An 18,850-nucleotide genomic window follows, 5' to 3' on the forward strand; every position below is an offset into this window, starting at 1 on the left:
ACCTGCAAGCTCCAAGATTGTTCAATAAACGTTCAAGTTGCATGGTAGATTTAGAATCAGACAAATCAGGGTCAAACGATGAATTATGGTGTTTTGTCATTATAGCTCTCTCCACTAATTAATTTACATGATGCAACGATTTATTATGTTTATAATCCTTATAACCGTATCTTTTTCACAATCCTGTTGTTAACTTGTCTATTTTACCACGGTACAACAAAGTATATTGGTTAAATTAGTAACTGTTGTTGGCCCAATCTGAAGCGCGAGGAGTCTTACTGCGGAAGGCACTGTGGCACATGAAAAAAAGAAAAAAAAAACCGAAGTGTTCCTAATTTAATAATTTTTTTAATTTGTTTTGAAAGTTGACAAAAATGTTAACGACTGTATTACAGTATTATGTTTCTGAACATTTTCAGTTATTATCACACTGAACATACCCTATGGACCAGGGTTTGGTTACAGCCATTTGGCCTGCCGTCTATAATTGCTGTGATTGTTGCGTCAATCGTTCATGTTAAATCTAATAATAGGCGATACCTTATTTGTTGCAGTAAGACGGGAACACAAGTACCGGAGAGGGGGATTTTTACACTGTTCATATCAATTGGTGCCTTATCCAGTAAGTATGCATGGTATCAAGGTCGCAACAGAAATAGTAGATAAAACATAATTAAGGAGCTTGTAGTAAAGACCTGAACAACAACCTAATAAGGTCTCTGTCTGTCTGTCTGTCTGTCTGTCTGTCTGTCTGTCTGTCTGTCTGTCTGTCTGTCTGTCTGTCTGTCTCTCTCTCTCTCTCTCTCTCTCTCTCTCTCTCTCTCTCTCTCTCTCTCTCTCTCTCTCTCTCTCTCTCTCTCTCATATATGATTTTAGCATATCAATATATATAACTTATTATGTGACGTTTGCTATCTGATCAGTTGTAACTGTTTGCTTGATTCAATTTCAATAATTTGTGCCCGATCCCTTTGTTTCAATTAAATATGTTTAAAGGGTGATGATTTTTTCTTCATACGATTTAAAGTAAATTAAATTTCGTTAATTTGCGTGCTCGGGGTGTTAAATCTACAGTCAGTAACACATTTTCTTACAAAAGGAATCTAATGCTACTTGTCTTCATGAAAATGTTTAGTTTTTGGCATATTTGAGTATCGGCGAGCTACTTCACAACGGTGGGATAAGGTTTATTTATTTTATAAATATATAAGAGTACAGCTAAGTATATGGTCAGGCACATGTAGATCTATAAGATACAGACTGAATAGTTTGATACCCTCGTAATTTGAAGTGTTTTGTTTCCACAGTACCGCACGTGATCATATACATTATATATGTAAGAAGTGTCTAACCGCAATGGAATATCTAAAATATCGTACAGTCAGAACGGAAAGTTTATTTTCATTTCTTCTGTATTTCTCTCATTCCATCATTCTCTAAACAAAAATATAAACTTAAAATTGACTTATTGGCTGCAGTTTATGAATATAAGTAATAAATCTTAATGAGAAATAAAATGTACGAGTTCAATAAATTCGAGATTTGCTCTATACTATGTATTTGTATTGGACAGAAGCATTGCCAAAAAAATGTCTTTTAAAAATGCTGTGGTTAATCAATTTCTGACGGTAGATGTTGTTGATCCCGTCCGATGCGAATCCTTGATCAAGATTTTCAGTTGTTAATCTTCAAATTTTAATTGCTACAATAATCATCAATTTTTCTATTCAAATGTATTTTGAAATTCTAGATCTTCTTACAGTTTTATGTTTTAACCAAAGTCAGGAATGTCAGATAATCTCTTCGTATATTGACTGTAGTATTGCGTGAAATCATATAGGACATAGAGTCGGACGATAAAAAATTAGCCTACTAAAGCGATGACTATAGTTCACACCTGTCCAGGTAAATTACAGGTGTTAGCAGGGTTTTACTGGCACGTCCTTCGAAATAACAGACCATATGCACTCATACAATAAAATATGATGTTTTCATTCATAAGATATTGTTAACTTGAACTGATGCTATCAGGGATTTAAATTAAAAATGAGTCCGATATGTACCGTACTATTACGAACTAGCAGATCTGTGTCCTATATGTAGGCTACAACAGATACCTCTATAACCATGGCTGCGCTCTGATAAAATCACTCATCCATGACTGACCCCATTCTGCTTGTGCGCTCTCGTGCCTATGGCTCGGCAAGTGCTAAGGGGACATAACCCATGGTATGCCGTAGAAATAAATATAGTTACAACTGACCCCAATAGCTTCAAAATCTCACCATATTTTAGCTTTTTCATGAAAATATTGCTACGAAATTTGTTATTTCAATCAAGAATACCTCTCGACGGGTTGGATCTATTAGTTACATTGAAATTTAAGCGAAAATGTGTACCATGTATGCAAATAAGTGTTTACCCACACAGGCGAGTTTATGGTCGATATATAAGAAATATACAAAAGGGTGGATGGTGGGAGTGTCCTAGTCCCGGTTTTTCACCGAACCAGGCCCGTTAAGCTAAATAAGAAAAATAGTGAATCGTCTGCGCGCCTCTACTCCAAAAGTAAGCCTTCAAACGTCACTATGTAAAAAGCTTGGACACAGTAGAGTCAAAAAATCAATTAAACTGCACCTTACATACTTATTCCTATCATCAGTAATATTAAAAGGCTAAAAGAGGCGACAAATACAAAGTGATCGAAAGACACTGGACGATTGTCCCTTATGTTAAAACATAGTGTAAATTCTATTAGCGTCAGTAATAACTATAAGAGACAAACAGGGTTCTACTTTCTATTTTGAAAGAGACATTGACATTTCAAACTCTACAATTAATAGGTCTAGAAACAATAACGTTACGTTAGCACAGTGGTAAGATCCCTACTCGCAGCTGCAAAGTTCTTTGATCGAATGGTTCTGTCGGTTTTTTTCACATTATTTTTTTTTCTGTTTATTGTTTGAGATGTGAAATGAAGTGTAAATATCAAGCTAATAATTCTTACATCGTCTCCAATCACGAAAACGTCAGTGTGTATCTCTCTCTCTCTCTCTCTCTCTCTCTCTCTCTCTCTCTCTCTCTCTCTCTCTCTCTCTCTCTCTCTCTCTCTCTCTCTCTCTCTCTCTCTCTCTCTCTCTCTCTCTCTCTCTCTCTCTCTCTCTCTCTCTCTCTCTCTCTCTCTCTCTCTCTCTCTCTCTGTGGAGGACTTGCTTGTAAATATATATGTACCTTGCAAGTATACCCGCAGAATCCTTTCGATTGTTCGTTCATTCTTTGCCCTCGTTATATCGCATTTTTATTAAGATTTGTTGATATGTCGCTATTTTCTTGTCATTACTCAAATGGTTTGTGCAACTAAAATAATAAATTTCGGCATATCTTCTGAATCTGGAAACTGTCTCAATATCTTATCCATAATTAATAGTATAATCCGGTCCTTACACCCCCTCCCGCAAATATGCAAACGAAAACATTGAAGTTGCCTAATTCCTGATTCTTTACAAATACATTTGAAAGGAACTAGACTGTTTACAGAGTATACCACTGTGCTACAGAAGCTTCTTACACATCCCGTCTGTCCACGTGAATTATCACGTATTCGAGGTACTGTGAGTGTGGCCATAAACTACTCAAACACAACGAAACCAGCGAATGAAACAGCCTTCTTGTGTGAAATACAATTCTAGAGCGCTATGACGTCTATAATGCCTATGTGCCGTCTTGGCAATAATCCCCATAACTTGACGCTAATCCGCATATCAATCTCTTTTAGGAAGTGGTTACTGAGGTCCAAAACGGCCGGAAATCCCTACTCTGCTAAATCATTCTAAACCACTGAGGCTATGCTTGAAATGGACCTGGCTTCATTAGCTGTAGCGATGTTTTAGATATACGAACATTTGCAATTGATTTCTAATTTGTCTTTATAAGCTATGACCATGAGCACCAGGAAAGGGTGTAAACAGATTGACTGTGGCCAAGCCAAAGTATGTGAAATGTCGAAATGTGCGTTATAGTAACAGATAATTTCCAAACTATAAATCTACAGTCACACACATGTATAATAGTAGGTTGTTCGAAGCATCGGGGATATACTGTTTTTTTCATATTTGCTCAAGCTACGCTCATAATTTTGTGCATGCATGTGTTTTTCTCCAATGAAAATTATCAAAAGGTAATAAAATGATATTTCAGCTACCTCCTGCAAAAAGCAAGCTCCTAAAAATGTCGGTTTTTACAGTAGTTCATGGTTATCATAAAAGTACATTTATAGATCGAAGATGAAAAAGTCTAATATTTTACAACAATGAATATAAACATTCATCGACATAAAAACAACAACTGTATTCTGTTATTTCATCCGTATGTATGGCAATGCATATTTCAACATGACTCAATTTACAACGATTTTATCTTTGATTTATGGATGTTGTCATCGAAAACCCGATAATTATGAACTATGTATAAAACACAACATGAACACGCCAAACTTGTTAACATAATCACAAGCCAAATTCAAATTCTATAAAACTGGGGGAAAATAAGAACAAAAGAAATAGTCAAAAATACAATGTTTGACAATACCTACGATGTAAATTTTGGTCAAACGAACTTATTAATGTTACGTTCTCAAATTAGAACAAGGTACAAACGAGCATCAAACACATTTAGCTTCTTATTGCACAAAGAAATGGAACATTTCTTAATGAGATCACTATGCCAACAGTAAAACTTTCGCATATTTTCTACCAACCTACTGTAATTTGAAACCCAGTGTTACGAGCTTGTCCGTCAATTGACTTCTTGCACGATAATCTCTATACTGGAAACAGCCTTGAATATTGAATCAAGTGCCACATGTAAGCACCATAAATTGTTGATGCAAGAATGTTGCTATCCAAAAATGGAAAATTCACAAAAAGATATTTAAATCATCACGCTTACCATACACTTTGTAGAAAGCTGTCCATGTTGGTTTCAACGTAAGAAAAGATCGAGATAAGAGACTGATACATTGCAATGCAACTGTCGAGTTAGATCTAGTAGAGCCAACATTACAATAAGCTGTTTTGTCCTATCGGGCTTCTTCAGTGATGCTAAGAGCCTATATTTTGAAGCCTACGTGTAGACTGGGGAAAATCCATCTTGGGAAAAAAAGAAAAGTCGAAATCTGGATAGGAGGGTGCACAAGTCCCATATTCAAATAAGTTACCTTAACTAATTTCTTTATATCGTATATTCAAGAACAACGCCAAATACATGTGTATATCAAATGCTTCCTACGCAAACCTTAATGTTCCTTTTAAATAGGTAAAAGTGAACATGAATTGGCCAATGAAAAGAGTGGTACAGTTATTCCAATAGAGAATGATCTTCAAGATTTTAAAAGTGGTTCTATTATGATACTTTACTTATTTACAGGAAAAAGACTTTAAAATAAGAGAGCTACATCTACAACAATCACAAGTAAAATAGCAGACTTTAACAAAGAATAGAAAACACGCTAAAGATACAGATAGACAAAGTTGATACAAAGAGAATATGCAAAATATGCAGAAATAGCGGTAAAGTTAATATATAGTGTAAAATTTGACCGAATAATCACTAATACCTAGCGTGTGGAGTATGAGAAAGACGAAGATATCAACACAGCACCGTTTAATGGAGAAGGCAGTCTAATTAGAACAAAATAAACCTTCTTATTGTAGTGTGTTATTGAATACCATAATACGGATGTCTAAAGCCATTCGGTTCGTGTGCGCTTAGGAACCTGCAGGCATTCACAAACAAAAAATATCATAAATATAAATATATATATCATAAATCAACAAGATCAGACTTAAAGTCGATGAGAAGAATGCAAAATAGGAACGAAAAAAACCAGTTAAAGTCCAGGTATTAAGGAAGTTTAAGCGTCCTTTTGCTTCATCGATGTTGTTTTATCCATATCAGCAATGACATGTTTCTCAATTAGAACAACGCTAACAACAAAGGACCCCTGTCATATGGACACAAGGAAATAAAATATTGATACAAACTTTTGTGTTTTCCAGTGGCTATGAATGCAGAAATGCGGTTTAAGTATGTGGAACTGATGTACGAAAGGATGTCTTTGACACCTCGTGAAAAGACTCGACTATCCACGATGAATAAGTCAGCGTTGTATCTCAGTCTAGCTGCTGCCTTCGGCCTCCTGATAGTGGCGAGCTTCCAGGTAACTTTATCATAATCCCGATTAAGATTCAGACACTGGGGTATTTTTGCTGCATTTTAGAATATTTGTTTACTGAAGCGATGTAATGAAATATTGTTTAAGTATATGTTCAGGTACAAATCTAAAACTGGAGTCAAGTCGCAGCTGGGCAATTATATGATTCAATCCAGAATTTTGCAGGTAGACAGGTCAATTTTTTATAGGTAGACAAAACTCACACTTATCGAATTGTTTCGTAATGTCAGGGTCACTGCCTGTGTCGTTAGTCTTTAGTCGTAAATTGTCTAGCACGTCTAGAGCTATAAAAAATGTAAAGTTGCAAAATCAGGTAATTTGCCTGTCTCTGCTTTCACCTGGTCGAGAAAGGTCGTTTTTGTTAACCTTTTGTAAGTAGAACAGTTGGTCCAGAAGAATCACATGTTTGACAACACATACAGATAGGTAAACTGTTATTGAGTAATATAATTAGAACTTATTTAATTAAGACTCTCAATTTGTCGGATTCGGTACCGAACGCTAAATGAAGGAAATGTCGTTAGCATTTAGGATTTGGCTGTCTCGGAAATACACAGACATATTAGCCACTGATCCGGAAACTAGAGTCCATCATATCTACGAATCATGCACGGATTAACTTGCAAGAGGTTGACAGAAAGTTTCTGTTTTATCAGTCCTTAGCCGCATCATTAAATAGACACATGTACTTTGTAACACGCACATATCAAAAGGTATTGATTTGTGTAATTCTAAATGAAAGAGCTTTATGCGTTTTTTATTTATCTAAGCATGATCTATCTGATATTTTATTGTCTGTCTCATAAAAACATAGGTACATGTTTACTTCATCTTCTCGACAATTTATTTTTACAAGGATTGCTAATAGAACCTCCAATAAATAAATATTTTTATCAAATAAATATTAGAATTTATAATAAAATTAATTGCCACATCATGAGGACTACCTATCAAGGACTGGTCAAGGGTTTATTTTTGACTCAAGGAAGGGTTTCAGACAGCACCAGAATGTTTTGTTTTCTTTTGTTCAGGTGGTGCTAGAGTTTAGTATTATTAAGTGGTCCCTAACAATATATGAGCTTCCCTGTACAAAACTCAAATGTTTCATTTACATTCAAACTATGCAAAAGTAAGAAGAAAAAAAATAATAATAAAACCTACATCTAAAAGTGCTTGGTAGGAATTTTTTGATCAGTAATCATTACCTTTAGATATTATAACTTTATTTCATTGTTGACAACTTAGTTATTACCACATCTTGAGCCTGCTACGCATGCGCAATGCAATATTGAACCCGCATATCGCCAAGATATGCGTTATTGTAACGCGCTTGACCACACTCAAAGGCGTTTAGATAAAATGTTCTGACGGAAATACCACAAAAATAATATCCAAGCTACAAAACACGTCTTTCGGAGATCAATACCTATATATCTCTATACTATACATGAACTGTGTTACCAAAATCCTGAGGACAGATGGCGTTTCCATGACAACATAAGATATAAAATCATAAAAGGATGTCGTTTAATTTGTTTCTTATAATCCTGTTCATTCAGTCGGTGACGGGGAATCCACATCGTAATCAAAGAATGGATCTGCTAGCTGTAGAATACGTTAGTGCTTAAGTCTGTGAAATGCGATCAAGATTCTGCTATTGCCTCGTGTTGATATCTATATAGTGAACGAGGAAGTGTTTGTGTATTAAGCAGCACAAGAGGAAGCAGAATGCATAGGGTAATGATGGCTTGAAACAACAGGACAGAAAGAAAATGAAAATGAAAAAATAAAGGGATATGTTAGGGTCATTCAACATATTTTGATGTTTTGATTTGATACCTGATATTGACACAGAACGAATGTAGTGGCAAAATGTTTTATACGAAATCTTACATTTTCTGTAACAAAATTTTTCATAATCTGTAACAAAAACTTCCAATACATATTAAAAACGTTATATTTTAATGTATTTTTATACATACACCTTTGTGTTGTGACTAGTATGTTGTCAAATCAATTTGAATTCGTCATAATGCTGCTCCAAACCTCAAAGGGAAGCAAGTCTCTAGTAAGACAAAAATGTATTTTAATCCAGAATACACATTCAAGTCGTAAGAAGAGCCTTTTATATGCCATTGTCTGCTGTATTAAATATCTGCTACACTTCCTTTATTCATACATATTTGCCTTAAATTAATGAAGGATCTTGCAATTTTTGCACTTTTGATTAAGAGCGTAAGGACTAAGAAGATACTTTGTGAGTTGTGTTCAATTAAAAGTTTTATGAATCTTGATGTGGCATTTAAATTAAAAAAATGCAAATTTCAAAACTGAAAGGATTTTGTTTATTAAATAATGATCGTTGTAAGACCTGATTGAAATAAAAATGAATTGTTCTGTCAATCAGATAATAAATAGCTGTTGTAAATATCCGAAATAACAGATGTTTTGTTATGCTTATCATTACAAAACATAACCATATATATTTTCAATTATATAACCAGTTAAAGTTAGTAGTTCAACATGTGATTCACTTGAGCCGAGCTGAGTTTACCTCGCAGTATGACTCGGCCACTACTTCAAATTTTCTTGATGTAGGTTATGGCTAACATTGGGAGGACATAACAAGGCCCACGAATGGTTCAGGTTAACCAATTCTTGTAACAGGCGGTGGGGGAATTGTAGAGTTTTGTCGTGTGATGTCAATTTTATCGCAAGATCTACTGAAATCGTTATGTTATAATTGAAATAGTGGATAACTTTTTGGGAAATACAAGTTGTATGTTCATGGTTGAAGATAAATCAGCTTCCCTGATGAGCTCAGTTGTCCGTTACTGACCAGTCGTAATGAATTGCTTTTTAGGAGTGGCATTTTCAGTCAAAGTGACAAATGATGCCACGATTTCTGAGACGGCAATTATATCGATCATTAGGAGAACATTATGATCATACTTTGTAAATGTAACTGTGCAAAGCCAACCTTCTGAAACGTTACCATTGATTGGCAATAGTCTTTCTATTTATCATCTAACGTGTACCAATCCTGTTTTGGAAGAAGGGCTCCGTACGGAATTTCCAGGTTTATTTGTACAGGTTGATCTGCATCTTTATATATCTGTCTATCAATGTTTTTGAATCGATACGAACGACGCATTGTCTCAACGAATGCATAAATCGGAAAACTCATCGGAAAAAATCGATGATGAACTAAGATAGGTAGATACTGTGGTTAGAATGTTCGAGTAGCTTATATCACAGATCATCATTGACCGTCTGTCATTCCTACCATCAAAACAAGTTGTCCTTCTGCAGTATCTCGACAATAACATTTTTATTTTTCGATAGGGAACGTCTTTTGTGTATCCGTACCGTCGCTGAAAAGGTCAAGGATAAGGTTCCCTGATAAATAAAAGAGAGATGCCATCTTTTATGATAATCCTAGATGTTTGATCTCAGTAATGCTACCCAGTTTATTTACATAATTACTGATGGCGAAGATAGACTTTGTTTCTATTCTGGATCTCTGGTAATGCAGGCAACTGCAGATCGATTTGATAGTGATGATCATTTTCTAATGGCATCGTTATAGTGTATTATTGTATCATTAAAATATGCGGGTCATGAACTAAAGCAGATATGACGAAAATGTCTGGTAAAATGCTTAATCATTACATCACTCCTATAAACCAGATTTAGATATTTAAAATCAGGATGTGAACTATAACATATGTATGTATACCAGATATCTATTGGTTTCTAGTTTATGCAAATATGGGGGTCATAACATACAACACTATGTAATATTAATACCCACTATCAAAGTAAATAACATTTTTCTAAAGGGATGCATTTAAGGTGCACAACATTAATCAAATAGAATATGGGAACATTTTTCTTGGGGTTGGTTTATGAAATAAAAATAAAGTTTTGAGTGTTACGTTACGATGACTACAGGGACACCTGCATCAGACAAATGACCAGTGTGAAGAGTGCTAGCACTGGCGTACGTAGTGTACGAGATGACAGGGAGTCGACCAACTTTTTCTTCTCGGCTGTAATCTGGAAACACCACAGTACTAAGCAGGAAAAGGAGGTGGTGGTGGTGGGGGGCACAGAAACTATGACCAAGTGTTTAACACAGCGTAAGCGTAACCGAATTGACTACAGATTTTTTTTTATCATCTTGTGTATTTTTGTTTATAATCTGTTTACCATCGCGTTACCTGGGTCTACATAGGATTATAGTACAGTCGATTCCTTACCTTCTCTTACACAACATACGCCTGTGGTTGTATGCTTCAAAGTGGTTATTGTGAGATGATGGTGACTGTGTAGCCATCAAAACGTCACACTCAAATCCTCAACTGCTTGTTTCATAAGAATTACTTTTCTTCCAAAATTATCTCGTTTGTACAAAATCGAATATTTCTTGTAATTTCATTTGTCTAAAATCTCGATTCCATCTTTTATAATTATGGATTCATTTTTCATTTCTACGCATATTGAAACGTAACAACATAAATCTTTCTATATCTGATTAAAATCCGCTCAGTTTTAGATACTTGAAACATTTTAGAAAGATTGAAATTAGCACCGAATCAAAATTCATGACTAGGTAAATAAGTGACAAACATTGGCATCCGCGGCTCAATATAAAGATGAAGGAATCGGTAATGGTGTTGTTTGTGTTGAAGCGTTTTTTTTTTATTCTACCAACGGACCATTAACTATATTAATTTGATCCGTTTCCTTTATTACAACACACGGAATGTTTATTCTTTCCCATGTCCTTTCTTTCTGTGCTTAGTTCTCAAAATCCTCCGTTATATTATTATCCTACAGCGATACATGCAATATAAAAAAACCAAACTAAAATCTAGTTTCTGGTTCATCTAATTGTAAGCTTTATCTATGCACGCAAGTGTATGTTGATCCGGAAAATTATTGAAGAAAATTACGTGCAAACGATATATGTTAAATAATTTTCCTTGAATTAAACTTGTATGATCGTTACAATCTTGATAAATAAGTATCTCATGTTCACCAGTGATCGTTGATATATTAAACTAATACAACCGTTGTGCTTTTCAATCGATATACCAAACTCTACATGACTTTATAAGAGAAATCAGTTCATAAGCCTACAGCAAATTGGAATTTCTTCTCTGTAACAGATTCATAAATATTCAACATTATACCAAGAAAATTATCACTGCATTTTATTAAATCGCACTCCCATATTCACACAGCAACAATTAGAAATTTTGACGTTATTGTAGCGTTCAAAAAGAGGTGTTGTATTCCTCTTCATGTCAGTATTGTCATATTTCACCGCTTTGCGATTGTTTTTCCTGTCTTGCAGGTGGATGCCATGCCGATTCCTCATTACTCGGGAGCGTTTCTCACCTTTCTGCTCGGTGGAATATGTTGCTGGCTGCACGCAATCATTACTTGGAAAATGTACAAAGAAGAAAGGGACAAGGCATTTTTTCTGACATTCATATTTCAAATAATAGTCAGTCTTTTCGTCTCGGTTTTCTTCGTAATGTGTATCCTTTGGAAATTGGCATAATGAAATTACATGATATTTTACATCATAACACCCCTCCCTATAATTCTCTCCACGCATATATTTCAGCTATAATAGTATTACCGTTTATCGCGCTGAAGGTATTGCGTTACAATATGATTGCACAAATTATAGTTTCTGTTAATATAGCAGTTATAGTGAAAGCACGAATTGGTCTTTGCAGTAAGGATCTAACAAAAAGGCACGCGGGTGATTATCACAGCAACATTTTGTTCTGTTGTTTCTTCACATGTAGTATTTACAAAACTGTGGATTTATATGTGTATTAAGAGAATTACAAATGTGTCAGTCCCGACTTTTACCGAAAAAGATGTTAAATTATTTCTCTCTCTCCTCCAAATTTTCCTTTGTGTATGAAACATTTGGGAATCTTTTTTACTGCATTTCCAACAGTGTTCATTTCGTAATCAAACTATCAACGGTAAAATGTTATTGGATTTTATTCTAAAAATCATATATGCGTAGTGCCAACGGAAGATTCGACAGAGGAATGATATCGTGAAGTTACTGAAAGCCCTATGTTTTTTTGTGAGATTAGAAGTAATAAATTTAAATAAAATTCTCAGTTATCTTAGCTGTAAAACAAGTCATCCTACTTTTGTTGACGTTAATTTCAATATATTTACCCAATGCTGTCTCAGCCCTTCGCTGTTGGTAAACAAACCATTGAACATTACGTTAGATGATTTACACAATTCGGTAGATGTATACTTTCAAATGATCCATGACCAAGACCATATTTAATACATCAGAGCTATCGAAATAGAAAAAATCTTAACAAGACATTAAAGATGGTTCTTCAAAGGGAAAAACAATGGTTAATTTGATTTCATTTCTTACTTAATTGTTTTGCATACGAATCTCCCTTTGTGCACTGCTATGTTGCTAAGCGCGATTTCATTATCAGATCATTGATCTTCTCAACCAGCCTTCGGCTATGGATCTTTAGTGCATCTATATTTTTTCTCGGATGCGTTTTAGTTCTCTGGTTGGGAATTCACTCGTTTTCGATTATGTTATTTCGTTTTCTAATGTGATAACGTTACTGAAATGATTTTGACCTCTAGAATAGATTTCCTTCCTTGATCAACAACACGTCTATCTGCTTCGTGTTAATTATACTGGTAAATAGATTTTACTTCAATTTTACTTTGTATCGATAGCGGTAGTGAGGCTTGCGCAACTGTACGAATATTGGCTTATCGATTTTGAAATTCTATCACAATAGCCGACAATACCAGAATGCAGATGGCGAAATGATAGCAATGCACTTTTTCGTTAAATTTTGTTAAATTGTTCTTTTACTTGCTTTTTAGTATGATTATATAACTTTCGTCAATATACATTGCATCCTTTTACTATGGGTATCTGATTGCGCTGTGTCGGAATGATATCAAAACAGGTGAATATTTGCATTCCTTTCATAAAGGTTGAACTGCCATTAATTAAAAACAAATCCTCCAAAATATTATTACAAAATTACAACACGTGGACTCTAATATTAAAATGAACGTACCAAAATATGATGGCAAATAGACTTAAACATAGTGATCTTTGCATGTTAGTTAATGTATTATATTTGCATGAATGAAAATATTCGAACCCTTGACGATCAAAAGTCAGTGTTTCCCTCGGCCATTATCGACAACAGAGAGACGCCGGACACGGAACAAAAGAGGTACGTGCTTAAATATTTTCTTTTTTTTTTGGTACAAGTAAATTCTACTTTCAATATCGCTTGTAATTGAACTTCGGTAAGATACAATTGAATATAACTACACTGAGGAAGACACAGATTGCCAGATGGCTTCAGCATTGAAGGCAGATATTCTTGTTTTGAACATGGTGATTCCTCTTACTGATTACACGTATGATAGAAGATGATGAAGTGATGTTTCAAGTAACGTAAAGTATCATGCCTGTACTGTACTATTTTGGATGATCAGATATACCGATAGGTGTTGATAAAGTATTATCTAAGTGTTGATATGAATATCAAAATTAATAAATTGTAAAATTGTAAATTTCAACCGCTTTTTTCTCCGGTTTAATGATACCTGGATGATTTGATGTTTGGTCTCAGACTTGTCTAACAGTTATTTTGTAATTCATCTGTGGGAGTAATAACTCTTATGACTTATGACAACAACAGCTTAGAAGAACAACTGTTTAAATGTGTGGAATGTTTTACATTGCTGATATTTATCAAATAGTTTGACCAACCGGAGGTAAGAAGTAAACTAGGCTGCATGTTATTCACTTTCATTAGTTCATCAGCTGTGGCAATGTCCTTTTCTACTTTCGTTTCTTCCCGATGTTCCCAGTAGATTCCATTTTATTTTTTCTCGCACTATGTTCTGTCAGATTTTTTTTACCCTATCATCAAAAGAAAATATTTTGTGGGATGAATGTATCTTTTAGGAGGCAGCTTTCTGAAGAATATGTTCATCCGCGAAATAAAACAGGTTCATCTACAGCGGTTCACATGTAATTAACTAGAAGTCTATGCTGCTTATCATGCGCGGAAAATAACCGGAGTGCCCTATGATTAGCTAATCTAATCTCAAAGACTGCTCTAACATATTGAAACGTCAGTAAAGACATAATGATATTATTACACCAAAACGTTTCATTCGTGGTCTAAAACAACAATATATTGATTTAAAAAAACACTATTTTTCCGTTTTAGATAATGAACAGGATTCTTATATTTCTTGATTAAAATTCGGAAAATAACTTTCGCAAATAAAAGAGCAAGATTGATTTCACGAGAGCAACCTCAAAACGTCAATCAAAGTGGGTGCGTTGTGAATAAAATAAGAGCAACATCTCCCCAGACCTTGCTTCGTCTAACTTTACCGTTATTACGAACCACCGGATCACACCAAAATGTGTACGCTGAATAGATTATTTCTCCAGTTTTATGTATGGAAAGTTGGACTCTGATGAATGGAACATAAATAACCGAGGTTTAATCATCTTAATATACCTCATTGCAAAGGATTTCTGCCGAAATAAAGAATATAAATATAAATCGAAATACGTACAAAATAAACAGTTATGAATTATAGTTCCAGTCAGGGCTACCAACGTAATGCTTTGTCACGTGATATTGTCATAGCAGTTGATGTTCCTGTCTGCTGTAATACATATCACGTGTATTCTATGTTATCTTTAATTTGCCACTTTTAGTTTAGATATAAATGTAATAGGAACCATGTTTTGTAGCATTTCTATCATTTGCCCTTTTAATTGCCCCTTTTTGACTTTGTCCTGAGATTGCACGATGTATTAAAACATGTATCAAGAAACTGCCTTCCCCACCTATTATTTAGAAGAAAGACCAGAAAGTTCGATCTTTGTAATAAACAAGCGCATAGTAAGAAGAAAAAGACCAACACAAAATGAAAAGTCTCCATATCAAATTGGAGGCTAAATTCTACCAGCTTCCTATAGGACAGACATTTCCTTAACTCAATGGAGTCGTGATAACGTCAAAGAATGATTTGCTTTTGTTTTTTATCAACATATAATTTCATCTTATTTTGAACGAGTGTTCCATAAACATGGTGTTAAGTCAGTCTCCAATACTTGGGCTGTTGTATTCCGTTCTTTGCTATGTGGTCTTTCTGGACTCACTCACTTATTCATTTGACCTTGGCTGTTGCTGACGTAAACCCTATGCAAACAATCGTATGTTTTCAATCTTGTCAACAGCTACTGTAACAAGGTGTATTTTGTGGTATGCAAAGTTGTATCGATCGAGTAACTTTATATAGTATTGATTATGTCAGTAAATAGTCTTCACAACAAGAGGCTTCCTCAAAATTCTTAATCAATCAGATAAAATGAAAAGAAAATTTAACTTATCAAAAACACACCTAAAATATATATAATATATTGTATGATAGAATTCCACAGAAAATCGGACAACCCGTACAAACATGTATATTTGGTATATGATGTACATAATATTATACTTGTGTACACACTGAGATTCTCATCAATACCATTCTACAGTAGTGACAACCATACAATCCCCGGACTTCTGTTCTTAATTAATCAGTACAAATGTGTTTACGTGGGCTATCTGCAGAGAGACATGCCTTGTTGACGTCAATAAGACTTTTTTTTATTACAGAAGATTGCCATTCATTGCCTAAAGAAGATAATCAATACTTGATAGAATGTAAAGTTCTCCAAAGTCTTCTATCTCATCTCTTTGGCTCTAGGTGTTGGCCACAACAGTGGCTTGAACATTTCCATGTTTTACTCATTATCGCCTGATGGCACACTTGATGCACTTTAGCTATCCGCGTCTAAAATTCCTCGCAGTGTCTGTTTGATGAACTACTTGAAGCACTAGTTAAATCTGTTGTGCTCCTTGTATGTTCTTTCTTTTTCGAACATTGGGGTTAAGGATATGCTAAAGGTCGGTAAGCTTTATCCCCAAGCCGTGACATACTAGAAACAACACTTTGTGTTCCTCACTAAAATGTAACACTTTAAAAGCGCCTGTCAGTGGCCCCACACAAATCTTCATATGAACAACAACCATTTTTGAAGTAAACGCAGAAAAAACTCTTTAGCTATGATGTGTAACGGTCGAATAGGGGCTATTTACGTTTACAATAATTTCTATTTTCTTAAAAGGGTTTGCGTGTTAACGCCGTGCATCTTTTGGGTATACGTCAAGTTACTTATGAGTTGTGTATATTATCAGAATGACACAGTGTAACTGGCATGTAATACTTCATATTCCGCCGTCTGATTAATGGTGACAGCGATACATAGATGCAGTTTCATTGTTTATTAATCCATTACCGCATCAATGACGTCGATTTATGATTAATTCATAATTCACTTGTTAGAATGACTGCTCTCCGGGGCTTTTTTCTGGTGATTTTTTTTTTCAGATTCCATCCATATTTTCAATTGTGTGTAATTCTATCCTCTGTTCATATGTTGCCAGTTTGATTGATTTTCAGTTCAACCAGTACAGGTTGTATTTGCATATCTGTAGTCACCTGCATTTGTATGAGTACCAGTTGTTCATGTCATTGATTGAATTGTGAACATTCTCTCAGAATCAAATTGGTATATTTACACGCTAATCTAGTTTCATCAAACGTATAGAATCTCTGCATCACCACTCATTACAGGGATAACTTGAATATTTAAAACGCATGGAAATAATCACCTAAAGGGTGATATTTTTATCTATTTCACTGATAACTCCATTACATATCATAACAATGATTATTTTAAGAACGCATAAATCGTAGAGAATGAAACCCTATTGTATTGCAGAAAAAGACACGTAGTTTCATCATCAAGTATCAAGTCCGTAAAAAGTCATTATTTCCCCTTAAGAAACAAAACATATACTAGTACCATTTATTCTGTTTGATGCAGCATTAGAGCACCTGTAATTGCACTCAGTATATCACTTTCCATTACAGGGTGCTCTTCGTCCCATCTTTTTAACGGCCGCATTTTCAGAATGGTTTCTAGCTCTGACAGTGGTGGCATATATTCTAACTTTTGTTCCCGGCTTCAGAACAATCGATTACGATGGTGGGGTCGTCAAATGGAAAGCACCTGTTAGTAGCAGCGTGGTAAGGCGTTACTCTACATAGTTTATATTTGATGTTGGGATTGTACGCCAATTTAATATTTAATATCAACTTCTGAAGTTAAAAAGCACATAATTATTTACATTTACTTTATATGACGTCATTACATGAAACCACGTCAAATCGGGATTATGTTGCCGGTAATTTGTATTTGGGGAATGTTTGATGTTCTAGGAAAAGATATTTCATTGAATCAGGAAAAATCTAAAAAAAAAAAAAAAGTGAGAAATTCGTTAGACTGAAAGCGTTTTATTAGTACAACACAACATGGAAAGAAAGGAAAACAATAATTACAATGTAAATATTAATATCTTTACGAATGAAAATGAGTGCCATTCTATCATTTCAGAGTACGTGCACAAAGATGATGCGGTGCTGTTCATAAAGTTTCGGTAATGAAAGGCTGACGTCACTTGGTGTAGACTTGGTGTGTGTGAAACAGAAACGAGGGTTGTCTCTGAGAGTTTGTGTGAACAGAACTTTTTGTTGCCATGTGATCTTTTGGAAAAAAAAATTAACTCTTGATTAATGATATATAGATATCAATGTAAAAATGTATTATAGAAAATAATTTTTGCAGACATGTCTAGCCCGTTATTAAGTCCTTTTATCGTTACTCCTTGTTCCAACATGAAATTTCGTTACTCGCATAGGGAGGTTATATCAACCTATACACATTTATATTAGTAATATGTCACATTGCATGTTTTGTCCTTGACTTAATGGTATATTCATGACCCATTATTTGAACACTGATAATTACTTTTCAACATAGGGTGATCATTTTTGCTAGTGCTAATTTTGTAGTAGAAATGTTCGTCTATATGCATATTTCATCATAAGTATATATAAGTATGTTATTTAATGAACCTGAAAGTATGTACTGGTTCAATTTGCATTCAAGTTGTAAAAACGGTATATTTGTATTCCTGGAATATCTGTATTTGCGGATTATGACCAATAAATAGCCAACCAAGAGTCACCCTGTACATCATGTTCAATAACTTTTCTCGTTGATTTTGTTGTATACATTTGATATATTTAACACTGTAAAGACTGAACATGCTTTAATGAGTATGTAAGATTGTTGTTTATCAACGCGATATGATTAAATATCGTAATGCTTTTATCATTTAAAAGAATTTCATTATTTTAATATAAAGTTATTATATGTATACTTATACTACATAGTGTAACTTTTCTATATCAGCTGCGGCCACTTTCCAACTCAAAAGGTCACAAAAATTATCCAAAATTTCGAATTTACCGGTTCAAACTACGTATAATAATGTGTACATATAGGTAGGATTCTGATCTACTGCTGTTTAGCATTATGTTACATTTCAGTTTGGAATATGAATCTGTTGACATGCTGTTAGTTTCTTATTGTTT

The 18,850-nt window shown here is 34.5% G+C and overlaps 1 protein-coding gene across 2 annotated transcripts in view; it reads left to right on the top strand.

The window, feature by feature from the left end:
- Window positions 1-18,227, top strand: part of LOC132545402 (DNA damage-regulated autophagy modulator protein 1-like) — an 88,201-nt gene extending 69,974 nt beyond the window's left edge. Inside the window, exons 4-10 of one of the 2 annotated variants that reach the window (XM_060209092.1) lie at window positions 555-622; window positions 6,057-6,217; window positions 11,595-11,781; window positions 13,442-13,500; window positions 14,036-14,050; window positions 17,285-17,440; window positions 17,808-18,227. In XM_060209092.1, the coding sequence (XP_060065075.1) occupies window positions 555-622; window positions 6,057-6,217; window positions 11,595-11,781; window positions 13,442-13,500; window positions 14,036-14,050; window positions 17,285-17,440; window positions 17,808-17,843 (682 nt within the window). In that variant the 3' untranslated portion in view covers window positions 17,844-18,227. The remainder of the gene's footprint in view (window positions 1-554; window positions 623-6,056; window positions 6,218-11,594; window positions 11,782-13,441; window positions 13,501-14,035; window positions 14,051-17,284; window positions 17,441-17,807) is intronic. The other variant, XM_060209093.1, reaches the window with a different exon arrangement.
- The last annotated feature ends 623 nt before the right edge of the window (window positions 18,228-18,850 follow it).

This window comes from Ylistrum balloti, unplaced genomic scaffold, assembly GCF_031769215.1.
Source record: "Ylistrum balloti isolate Yb309-2 unplaced genomic scaffold, AGI_CSIRO_Ybal_v1 Utg369846, whole genome shotgun sequence".
Taxonomy (NCBI): domain Eukaryota; kingdom Metazoa; phylum Mollusca; class Bivalvia; order Pectinida; family Pectinidae; genus Ylistrum; species Ylistrum balloti.